The sequence below is a fragment of the Bubalus bubalis genome, chromosome 2 (genome assembly GCF_019923935.1).
Source record: "Bubalus bubalis isolate 160015118507 breed Murrah chromosome 2, NDDB_SH_1, whole genome shotgun sequence".
Classification (NCBI taxonomy): Eukaryota; Metazoa; Chordata; class Mammalia; order Artiodactyla; family Bovidae; genus Bubalus; species Bubalus bubalis.
This window is the reverse complement of record NC_059158.1, coordinates 187,486,892-187,499,502: the sequence shown is the minus strand read 5'-3', so window position 1 is coordinate 187,499,502 and position 12,611 is coordinate 187,486,892. Positions and strand designations below refer to the sequence as shown.

Genomic DNA, 12,611 nt, shown 5'->3' with positions numbered 1-12,611 from the left:
TTGGGGAGGTTGCCTTCCTGAAGCTTCTCCCAGGGGACCTGCTGCAGACCCAGCCCTCTCCAGGAATCACTCTTTGCTTTTCAAGATAACAATCTCTCCTGGATGTACAGTTCTTTGTGGACAGGAGCGCACTTCCCATGGGTGTTTTCCCTCAGTCACCACCCTCCTGGCCATCCTGCCATAAATAGGAGGAAGCAAGGCGCCCAGCAGGGCAGTGACCATGAAGTCCCTGAAAAGTGCAGAGCCAGGGGTCGCCCTCAGGTCTCAGACTCCAGACCCCTGCCCTTGGCTGTTTTCTCCACAGTCTCAGGCTGATTCCGCCCTGGGTTGTTTCCAAAACCGAAGCCCACCTTCCAAGACCCAGGACTCACTCCTCTAGAGGTCGTTCCCAGAGGAGGGGCCAACTCCCCACCCTGGTGACCCTGTGGCTTTGGTCTCTAGGCTGCAAGGCGCCACTGCATCACGGCTCCTGCGGTCCATGAAAGCTGTGGTCACAGGAGAGAAATCAGGAGCGTTTCCCTGTACTTCATTATGAACTTTTCGTTATTCTGGGCCACACCACGTGGCTTGCAAGCTCTTAGTTCCCTGACCAGGGACGGAACCTGTGGTGCGCACCAAGTCCTAACCACCAGAATGCCAGGGAACTCCCCATTATGAATTTCTTACATTAAATTTTTGTTATCAATGTAATATTTGCACAAGTGCAAAAAAAAACAAAAACAAAACAAAACAAAAAAAAAACAACCAAAGAGAGTACCAAACAGCTTCTAAATAAACCCAGGGGTTCTTTGTTTAACCTGTCCCCTCACGGCCTGAGGCAAGCTCTATAATACCAAATAATATGCCTATTATTTTTTCTTCAGTTTATTCAATTGGGACAAATTTCACTGACTTCCCATGAAATCACATCATCGGGCTCCCTTATCATCCACCTCCTGACATCCCAGGGTGCTTGACACCTTCTCTCTTGTGACTCTTGACAAAACTTTATGGTCAGTTGGAACGGCCTCCTCACCCTGCCGCCCTCCCTCGGAGACTCCCCCAAGTTACAAGGTATTCCTCGAGGACTTCTCCCCTTCAAAGCTTCCCTCAAGGTCCAGTTTAACTGGATTCCTATGGGATGCTCCAGAGGGGATGGGAGCAGGCTTGCGGCCTGCCCAGGGCTCTGCCTCCCGGAGCGGCTCTGTCTTCCCTGGGGAGGGGGAGGCGACATCTGTTTCAGGGCCACTGGGCTCCAGACATTTCCCGGAGGCTCCAAATCCTGCCTCGGCTCCCCAGAATAGCCCCAAGGTGTCAGGTGGCACCCAGGGTGTGAGACAGATTAACTGGAAATGTCACCAGGACTGGGCTCAAGGCAGCCTGCCCTGGGGAATCAAGACACCGGCCTCGGCTTCCACACGAGCGCTTTGGCGGCTGCCAGCCCCTGGACGGTGGCGGGGCACCAGACCTTCTTGCCTGACGCGGCAGCTTGGGGTGTGGCGGGGAGGGGACTCTCCCCGACAGTCACTGAGGGCGGTTATCCTGGGTCTGGGAGCGGGTACAAGGAATGAGGGCCTTAGGCTGATGCAAAAAAATCCTCCAGGGTCCCATCCACATGCTCCTCCCTTTGCAGGACCTCGGCAAAGAGGGTGAGGCTACGCCTCTCTCCACCATCTTCCCCTCGAACCCCCTTAACAGCGAGGAAGTTGTGAATCAGCCCTACCCAGGGGCTCGGAGGCTCTCCGGGATCAATGAGCTCGAAACTCACTTTATAGCCTCGAAAAAGTGAGGTCCAGGGAACTCCCTGATGGGCCAGTGGTTAGGACTTTGTGCTTTCACGGCCAAGGGCCTGGGTTTAATCCCTGGTTGGGGAACTAAAGCCCCACAAGCCAAATGGCACAGTCCCCCCACTCAAAAAAAAAAAAAAAAAAGTGAGGTCTACAGGGAGAGGACATATCACAGGTTTTTGGCAAGACTAGGACCGAGAACCGCAGCCTGATTTGACCAATGATTTTGTTCTTGATACCAGGAGGAAGACTGAAGCACAATAAGGTTCTTCAGCGTCACATAGGCAGAGAGAAAATGGGCTGCCCCATGCCCCAAGAGGAAGCGACAAAAGCAAAGAGCATTACCTCAGCACCTAGCCCCTGCCAGGCCTGGGGATGCCCCATCCCACTGAACCCCTATAAGCACTGTGCAAGAGTACACTGGAAACCCATTTTACAGATGAGGAAACTGAGGCTCAGCAGAATGGTGGTCATAATGTGGCTGGAGAGGGGAGAGCCAGAACTTAGACCTACTGTATTTCTGTGCACTCTGAGGCCAGTGTTCTTTCTACCCAGTGTGGACTCAGGACAGAAGTAGGGTGAGATGGACACTAATACATTCCTGGGGGACAGTCCCACCATCCTGGGTCATTCAAGGCATTCTTGCCTCTGAGCCGCCACCCTCAAATGATCACTTAGGCTGTGGGGCTCCTGGGGCAGATCCCTGAGGGAAGACAAGACCCGGATGGGTCAGACAGACCAGTGGATGGGTCCCAAGGCAAACCTAGCTTTCACCAGGCTTCCTGGTGAAACATAAATTCAGTGGGTGTGAGTTTTTCATAAAGCATTATTTCTTCAATGTGAACGACTGTCTTCTGTTTTGAGATTCAGTTCAGTTCAGTTCAGTTGCTCAGTCATGTCTGACTCTTTGTGACCCCATGAATCACAGCACGCCAGGCCTCCCTGTCCATTACCAACTCCCGGAGTTCACTCAAACTCATGTCCATCGAGTCCGTGATGCCATCCAGCCATCTCATCCCCTGTCGTCCCCTTTTCCTCCTGCCCCCAATCCCTCCCAGCATCAGAGTCTTTTCCAATGAGTCAACTCTTCGCATGAGGTGGCCAAAGTATTGGAGTTTCAGCTTTAGCAACAGTCCTTCCAATAAACACCCAGGACTAATCTTTAGAATTGACTGGTTGGATCTCCTTGCAGTCCAAGGGACTCTCAAGAGTCTTCTCCAACACCACAGTTCAAAAGCATCAATTCTTTGGCACTCAGCTTTCTTCAAAGTCCAACTCTCACATCCATACATGACCACTGGAAAAACCATAGCCTTGACTAGATGGACCTTTGTTGGCAAAGTAATGTCTCTGGTTTTTCATATGCTGTCTAGATTGGTCATAACTTTCCTTCCAAGGAGTAAGCATCTTTTAATTTCATGGCTGCAGTCACCATCTGCAGTGATTTTGGAGCCCAAAAAGATAAAGTCTGACACTGTTTCCACTGTTTCCCCATCTATTTCCCATGAAGTGATGGGACTGGATGCCATGATCTTTGTTTTCTGAATGTTGAGCTTTAAGCCAACTTTTTCACTCTCCACCTTCACCTTCATCAAGAGGCTTTTTAGTTCCTCTTCACTTTCTGCCATAAGGGTGGTATCATCTGCATATCTGAGATTATTGATATTTCTCCCGGCAATCTTGATTCCAGCTTGTGCTTCTTGCAGCCCAGCGTTTCTCATGATGTCCTCTGCATATAAGTTAAATAAACAGGGTGACAATATACAGCCTTGACGGACTCCTTTTCCTATTTGGAACTGTTCCATGTTCAGTTCTAACTCTTGCTTCCTGACCTGCATCCAGGTTTCTCAAGAGGCAGGTCAGGTGGTCTGGTATTCCCATCTCTTTCAGAATTTTCCACAATTATTGTGGTCCACAGAGTCAAAGGCTTTGGCATAGTCAATACAGCAGAAATAGATGTTTTTCTGGAACTCTCTTGCTTTTTCGATGATCCAGCAGATGTTGGCAATTTGATGTCTGGTTCCTCTGCCTTTTCTAAAACCAGCTTGAACATCTGGAAGTTCACGGTTCACGTATTGCTGAAGCCTGGCTTGGAGAATTTTGAGCATTACTTTACTAGCGTGTGAGATGAGTGCAATTGTGCGGTCGTTTGAGATCATGCCCTGCCTACTTTTTAGGTGCTAACATGTTAACAAGATGGTAATAATTGATGGTAAATTGCTTTATTAATGTCTTTTTTTCTTTTCGGCCAACGTTCAAAATCATTAGGTCTACTAATTTGGTGGGGAAGGGAGGGGACATTTTACTGACCCATGGAGCCTAAATATCTGGAACTTGTGGCAGTTACAGAAATAACTTTCCAGTGAGAGCGTCAGCACCCCAGAAGGATGAACCTGGTCATTCATCACGTATTCAGTATCTTCTGCCCGGTCTCAGCGCTGTGGCACCCTCCCCTGCCTCGTGGCTGTTGTGTAGTCGCTAAGTCAGTCTGATGCTGTGACCCAATGGACGTAGCCCCACCCGGCCTCCCCTGTCCATGGGTTTCCCAGGCAAGCATACTGGAGTGGGTTGCCATTTCCTCCTCCAGCAGATCTTCCCAACAACCCAGGGACCGAACCCATGTCGACTGCATCGGCAGACTCTCTGCCCTTGAAAGACCAGGGAAGCCATTCCTACCTCCTCACAGTGTTACTATACCATCGGTTCTGGGCCCGCGCCTGCCTCCCTACCGTGTCACTGCGCCGCCCGTCCTGGGCCCGCGCCTGCCTCTCACGGTCTTACTAGACCATTCCTCCGGGGCCCGCGCCTGCCTCTCACAGTGTCACTGCGCCGCCCATCTGGGGCCGCTGCGTTTTGTGGGAGTATCGTCAGTGGCATCGTCAGCCCCTGGGAGCTCCCTCCTCTGCCAGGCTTCCGGCCGCTGCCCGACCCGCTAACATCCTCAAGTGTCCTTTCCTCTGTGGGGTTGGGTTTCCTAGGGACAGTCACCTGAGACAGCCTGGGGCACCGTGTACCCGTGAGGCTCACACGTGCCAGCCCTCAGCTGCAGCGCTGGAAGCTTCGGTTTCGTCTCCCGAGGCTCCTCCCCCCAACGCAGTCCTGAGGACTGGCCCCCGGAGACCGGGCACTCACTCCCTCAGTGCGGAAAGAGGGGCAGGTGACCGGCAGTCAAGCCTGTTTGGGAATCAGCTCAGAAGTGGGAGAGCAATGCTACTGAGCCTGTTTGGGGCTAAAAGCACAGGGTTGCAGAAGGAAGGGCTGGCTTGGGAACTAGTTGTTTTGTGGGGGGATTTCTGAGCCCCCCCCTACCCCGGGAGAATATGACATAATTGAAACAGCTGGGTGTCCCGTAGACCACGTTCTAATGTGTGGCCCCAGGCAAACCTTGGTTTTCTCATCTGTAAAATGGGGACTATAATAGCATGCTCTCTTAGAATAGATGTGAGAACAGACTGAGCTCATGATAGCTAAACCACCTCGCGCTGCAGCCTGAAACACTGTCAGTAATCGCCGCCTCCCCGCCAAAGTCCTGGACACAGAGCAGCTGTGCAGCAAATAGACATCACTGTTACCTTCAACACCCTCAGGACATAGCTGATGCTCAGGAACAGGTAGCTTACCTTCCCCTGACCTGTCGCCACTCTGTCAGTGTTAAACTAAGGACTCACTGAAATGTCCCCCTGGCTTGAACATTATAGGAGCTAAACTGAAAGGACAAGTAATACCTTCACTGCAGAAGAGTCCATGGAGTGAAGCCCCGGAACCTCGCATTCCAAGTGCCCTGGCATCCAGGGGAGGGGAGTGTGGCGCAAACGGGAAGAGCCCGCAAAGGAATGAGCCTGAGCTCTGGACCCAACCGGCACCGTGTTGCTCTGTGACTTTGAACCAGGTCCCTAGCCTCTCTGGGCCTCAGTGTCCTTGTGGATCAAATGAAGGGCTAGGACGAGGTGGCTTAAGGACCCAGGCTGCATCTTTGCACCCTGGGGGCTGGGTCTGGGTCTGCATCTTTGCACCTGGGGGCTGGGTCTGGGTCTGCATCTTTGCACCCTGGGGGCTGGGTCTGGGTCTGCATCTTTGCACCCTGGGGGCTGGGTCTGGGTCTGCATCTTTGCACCTGGGGGCTGGGTCTGGGTCTGCATCTTTGCACCTGGGGGCTGGGTCTGGGTCTGCATCTTTGCACCCTGGGGGCTGGGTCTGGGTCTGCATCTTTGCACCTGGGGGCTGGGGCTGGGTCTGCATCTTTGCACCTGGGGGCTGGGTCTGGGTCTGCATCTTTGCACCTGGGGGCTGGGTCTGGGTCTGCATCTTTGCACCTGGGGGCTGGGTCTGGGTCTGCGTCTTTGCACCTGGGGGCTGGGTCTGGGTCTGCATCTTTGCACCTGGGGGCTGGGTCTGGGTCTGCATCTTTGCACCTGGGGGCTGGGGCTGGGTCTGCATCTTTGCACCTGGGGGCTGGGTCTGGGTCTGCATCTTTGCACCTGGGGGCTGGGTCTGGGTCTGCATCTTTGCACCTGGGGGCTGGGTCTGGGTCTGCGTCTTTGCACCTGGGGGCTGGGTCTGGGTCTGCATCTTTGCACCCTGGGGGCTGGGTCTGGGTCTGCATCTTTGCACCTGGGGGCTGGGTCTGGGTCTGCATCTTTGCACCTGGGGGCTGGGGCTGGGTCTGCATCTTTGCACCCTGGGGGCTGGGTCTGGGGACGGCAGGGGAGCAGCCGGGGCTGGAGGGACAGTGTAGGCTTTGTAGACAGGCCATTCTCCTCTCGGCAAGCGAGCTCTTCTCCGGGCTGCAGGGCAGAGGCGGGGAGGAGCAGCCTTGGCTCTTTCTCCCCACGGTCCACAGAGCCTGCGCCAGGGACTGTGTCAGCCAGCTGAGCTGCTGGAGGACCAGGGCGCGCCGCCCCCGCAGCACCCCAGGCCTGCGCTATTAGAGGAAGCTCCGAGTGCCAGGCGGGCAGCACTGAGAACAGTCCAAGCGCCTGGGAAGGGCAGCAGTGCCAGCCCCTGGGGAACAAGGGCGCCCAGGCCGGAGCCACGCAGACTCACCGATGGCCGTGAGGAAGAGCCCAGCCTGGTCGACGGGCGTGATCCCCTCCTCCTCATAGTAGCTGACGGTGACCTTGATGGGGGTGGGGGGGCACAGGGGGAGGGAGAGAACAGAGGTCACAGGTCACAGGCAGGAAGACCCGCAGGGACCACCTCACAGTCTGTCAAGCCGATCCGCTCTAACCAGCTGGACCCTCTCCTCCAGGAAGTGCTCCTGGCTTGGTGGGCTGTTTCTCTCAGAATATCCAAGTAGACAGGGGGCTCCCCTCTCTCAGAGGGCATCCAGGGTGTTGTCTGCTACTTGACCCCCGGTGCGTCCTGCTGCCGGCCCCCACTTCTACCGGGGTGTGTATCTAGCTCCCGCTCAGCAACAATGGAGCTTAGGCTGTTCTCACTGGACGACGCCCAGTGCCATCTCTGACACGGGACACATGTGACGTTCACGTTAATAATTAGAGAACCCAGGGAACAAAGGGTCTGGTCTCGGCTCTACCTCTTGGGCACGGGCGCCCAGCATCCCATCTGATACACGATGAAACCAAGGACGTTCGTGGCCGTCGCTTCCAATAGTCTAAGAGTCTGTGCTAAGAGTCCCGTGACATTAACCTGCCATGAATTCATCCTTCTGTGGCTGTAGCCATGAGCTGATTTACTGAGCGCTTAAAAAGTGGCTGGTTTGAACTGAGATGGGCTACAGGTGTGAAATGCACAGAAGATTTAGACTCGGCGTGGAAAAAACCTTGGTCTTGTTTTTATATTGATATCACGTTGAAATGACAGTATCTGGATATATGGAGTTAAGTAAAAAAATCATCAAAATTAAGTCCATCTATTTCTTTTTGCTCTTTTACTTACTTACTTATCGGCCATGCTGCCCAGTATAGGGGAACCTTAATAACAGTTCCCTGACCAGGGATCGCGCCCATGAGCCCTGCAGAGACCGTGTGGAGTCCCAACTACTGGACCACCGGGGAGGTCTCTCTTTTTGCTCTTTTAATGTGGTTGTGAGAAAACTGAAACCGACATGTGTGGCCCATGCTCGGCTTTTCCTGCCCGCGCAGATCCTGCCCGTCCAGATACCGGCCTGGCCCCCGGCCCCCAGGCCCGCGCAGGAGCGCTGCCCCGCCCACGGTACCTTGTCGCTGCTGGCCTCGGGGCTCGCCTGGCTCATGGTGAGCCGCAGCGTGGTGCTGGGCGACAGGGGCCAGCGCTGCTTGCCATTGGTGGCCACCTCCTCGGCCTGCCCGTCGTGCACCACCTCCACCCGCACGTGCTCCGAGTGCTTCAGGCTGAAGGTCTGGGCCCCCGCAGGGGCCGCGCTGTAGGGAGAGAGAAGGCCGCATCGCAGGGACCGCTGGGTGGGCGGGACAAGGGCCTTCAGGAAGAGAGCCCTGGGGGGGCAAGGCTGCAGGGCTCCCCAGGTGGCCGGGTCTCCCAGAGGACTCAGCTGTAAGGTAATCACCCGGTAGTGAAGAGGGCATTGGCTAAAGATACAGATCCCTTCAGTGGGAGGGATAAATTAGGAGGTTGAGATGAACTGATACAGACTGCTATACACAAAACAGATAAACAACGAGGACCTACTGAGGAGCACAGGGAACAATAGGAACCTGTAATGGAAACCCAACATCCGCTGGATCATGGAAAAAGCAAGAGGGCTCCAGAAAAACATCTATTTCTGCTGTATTGACTATGCCAAAGCCTTTGACTGTGTGGATCACAAGAAACTGTGGAAAATTCACCTGATCTGCCTCTTGAGAAATCTGTATGCAGGTCAGGAAGCAACAGTTAGAACTGGACATGGAACAACAGACTGGTTCCAAATAGGAAAAGGAGTTCGTCAAGGCTGTATATTGTCACCCTGCTTATTTAACTTGTATGCAGAGTACATCATGAGAAACGCTGGGCTGGAAGAAGCACAAGCTGGAATCAAGATTGCCAGGAGAAATATCAATAACCTCAGATATGCAGATGACACCACCCTTATGGCAGAAAGTGAAGAAGAACTAAAGAGCCTCTTGATGAAAATGAAAGAGGAGAGTGAAAAAGTTGGCTTAAAGCTCAACATTCAGAAAACGAAGATCATGGCATTCAGTCCCATCACTTCATGGCAAATGAAGCAGTGGAAGCAGTGGAAACAGTGTCAGACTTTATTTTTCTGGGCTCCAAAATCACTGCAGATGGTGATTGAAGCCATGAAATTAAAAGATGCTTACTCCTTGGAAGGAAAGTTATGAACCTAGACAGCATATTGAAAAGCAGAGACATTACTTTGCCAACAAAGGTCTGTCTAGTCAAGGCTATGGTTTTTCCAGTGGTCATGTATGGATGTGAGAGTTGGACTTTGAAGAAAGCTGAGTGCCGAAAAATTGATGCTTTTGAACTGTGGTGTTGGAGAAGACTCTTGAGAGTCCCTTGAACTGCAAGGAGATCCCACCAGTCCATCCTAAAGAAAATCAGTCCTGAATATTCATTGGAGGGACTGATGCTGAAGTTGAAACTCCAATACTTTGGCCACCTGATGCGAAGAGCTGACTCATTTGAAAAGACCCTGATGCTGGGAAAGATTGAGGTCAGGAGGAGAAGGGGATGACAGAGGATGAGATGGCTGGATGGCATCACCGACTCAATGGACATGGGTTTGGGTGGACTCCAGGAGTTGGTGATGGACAGGGAGGCCTGGCGTGCTGCGGTTCATGGGGCTGCAAAGAGTCAGACACGACTGAGCGACGGAACTGAATGGAAAAGAATCTGAAAAAGAGTCTGTATGTACATGGCTTCCCAGGTGGTGCTAGTGGTAAAGAGCCCACCTTCCAGCGCAGGAGACATGGACTCGACGCCTGATCTGGGAAGATCCCATACACCAAGGAGCAACTAAGGCCGTGCCCTGCGACTGCTGAGCCTGGGCTCCAGGAGCGGGAGCCAAACTACCGAGCCCTCGCGCCAGAGCCCGTGCTCCACAGCAGGAGAAGCGCTGCAGTGAGAAGCCCATCCGCCTCGGCGCAGTGGCCCCCACTCACCACAGCTAGAGAAGAGCCCAAGCAGCGATGAAGACCCATCACTGCCAAAAATAAATGTTAGAAGAAATACACGGATTCCCCGGGCTAATCTTGTGCCCACTGAATCAGAATGTTCCAGGGTGGGGCCTGGGGAATCTGCTTTTATTTTTTAAATTAGTAGGCTTTGTTTTTAAAGCAGTATTAGGTTTACAGAACAGTTGATCGGATAGTACAGAGAGTTCCCATATACCCCTTCTCCTCTATGCAGTTTCCCATATTATGAATATCTTGCATTCATGTGATACATTTGTTATAATTAATGAAGCAATATTGATGTACTATTATTAACTAGAGTCCAGAGTTTACTCTGCATTGTAGTCTTACGAGCTTTGTCAAATGCACAGTGTTAAGTATACACGTTTATAGTATCGTACAAAATAATTTCTCTGCCTTAGAAATCCCCTGTGCTCCACCTAGTCATCCCTCCCGGGGACCTGAGTCCTTAACAAGATCCCTTGCATTTCTGATGGGCAACCAGCTTGGAAGCCACATGGTACTGTAAGGGTAGAGGTCTGAGGCTCAGAGAGAAGACCGAATTTGCGGCAAAGACAGTTGCTGGGCCTAGAACTCTTGTCTCCCAAGCCCTGTTCAGTGTCTGAGCTGAAGACCAGGGGAGCTCGGCTGCCAGCGAAGAGGCAGGCTTCCAGGTGCTGGGTTTGCACACAGACGGAGCCGTGAACTAGGAGCTTAACGGGCAGGGCTGGGTGGGCTCTGCACAAAGATGCCTCCTTTTCGCCGCAGCTTTCACGGCTTGGAATTCTCCTATTTGAGAGTCATTCCTCGGGGTTCTGGAGGAGTGTTCTACTGAATGGGAAATAGAATTCTTGAGAAACCATCAAGATTTCGGGGCGGGAAAATAACTGGTTTGAGCTGGTTGCTGTGGACTAGATGTTTGAGTCTTCCCAAATTCAGACATTGAAGCCCTAACCCCCAATGTGATCGTTGTTGAACATCAGATGAAATCAGGAGAGTAAGGTCTAAGTGATAGGGCTTGTCTCCTCGTAAGAAGAGGCAGAGAGAGCGTGGTCTCCCTCTGCGGGCACCGAGGGGGGGCCGCGTGAGCCCACAGCCGGAAGGCCCTGGGTGCAGACCAGGCTGACAGCCAGGCTGGTGCTCTGATCTCAGACTCCAGCCGACAGACCTGGGAGAGATAAATGTTTGTTTTTAAGCCACTGAGCCCGTGGTATTTTGTGGACCTGGGAGAGATAAATGTTTGTTTTTAAGCCACTGAGCCCATGGTATTTTGTTTCAGCAGCTCAAGCAGATTAACACTCCGACTTACAGGGCGGTAACAGGAAGGACTGGGAGACAGAGGAGGAAGGCGCCCAGGGCTGACAGTTTTGCTAAATCTCCAGCCCACGGTCTGAAGGCTCCCAAAAGCTCAAGAGGGCTCAGAGGGATCTAGGCGGGTTCTCGTGGGGTTTAGGACGAAGATATAGGTGCAAATGTCTGCCTCAGAGGCACAGCTGCGGTCTCGAAGGCCTGATGCTCTCGGGCTCCCAAAGAGTTCTCCACCATGATCGGGCGTCAGAATCATCAGCGGGTACTGTTTAAACCTTCACTTTCTTGTTTTTAATGGCTACAGATTTGTGGGTGCCATTTTCAGAGAGTCTGGCTGGCATGACGGAAGTGCGCCTGGGGCCGTGGCCAGGGATGAGTGAGAGCTTCAGAACGGCGGTTCTCAGAGTTCAGGAGCGGCAGCTGCAGCGGCAGAACCACTACCTGGAGGGCTTGTCAAAGCATGGATTGTCGGCCCCTTCTCAGCATTTCCGACTCTGGTTTTCAAAGAGGCAGAGGAACCAGAGATCAAATTGCCAACATTCACTGGATCATGGAGAAAGCAAGGAATTTCCAGAAAAACATCTACATCTGCCTCATTGACTACATGAAAGCCTTTAACTACAAGGATCACAATAAACTGTGGAAAATTCTTTAAAAGATGGGAATACCAGCCCATCCTATCTGTCTTCTGAGAAACCTGTACGCAGGTCAAGAAGCAACAATTAGAACTGGACGTGGAACAACAGATTGGTTCAAAATTGGGAAAGAAGCCTGTATACTGTCACTCTGCATATTTAACTTATATGCAGAGTACATCATACAAAATGCTGGATTGGATGAAGCACAAGCTGGAATCAAGATTACAGGGAGAAATATCAACAACCTCAGATATGCAGATGATACCACTCAAACTGCAAAAAGCGAAGACGAACTAAAGAGCCTCTTGATGAGGGTGAAAAAGGAGAGTGAAAAGGCTGGCTTAAAACTCAACATTCAAAAAATGAAGATCATGGCATCCGGTTCCATCACTTCATGGCAAATAGAAGGGGAAACAGTGGAAACAGTGGCTGACTTTATTTTCTGGGCTCCAAAATCACTGCAGATGGTGACTGCAGCCATGAAATTCAAAGATGCTTGCTTCTGGGAAGGAAAGCTATGACCAACCTAGACAGCGTATTAAAAACCAGAGATATCACTTTGCTGACAAAGGTCTGTCTAGTCAAAGCTATGGTTTTTCCAGTGGCCATGTATGGATGTGAGAGCTGGACTGTAAAGAAAGCTGAGTGCTGAAGGATTGATGCTTTTGAACTGTGGTGTTGGAGAAGACTCTTGAGAGTCCCTTGGGCAGCAAGGAGATCAAAGCAGTCAATCCTAAAGGAAATCAACCCTGAATATTCATTGGAGGGACTGATGCTGAAGCTGAAATTCCAGTACTTTGGCCACCTGATATGAAGAGCTGACT

General features: G+C 52.2%; 1 protein-coding gene across 2 annotated transcripts in view; it reads right to left on the bottom strand.

Moving 5' to 3' along the window:
• The window catches only part of PADI2 (peptidyl arginine deiminase 2), a 58,392-nt gene that overhangs the window by 30,842 nt on the left and 14,939 nt on the right, over positions 1-12,611 (bottom strand). For both annotated transcript variants that reach the window (XM_006066574.4, XM_006066575.4), the window contains exons 2-3: positions 7,945-8,128; positions 6,810-6,882 (exon numbers count right to left, since the gene is read on the bottom strand). In XM_006066574.4, the coding sequence (XP_006066636.1) occupies positions 6,810-6,882; positions 7,945-8,128 (257 nt within the window). The remainder of the gene's footprint in view (positions 1-6,809; positions 6,883-7,944; positions 8,129-12,611) is intronic.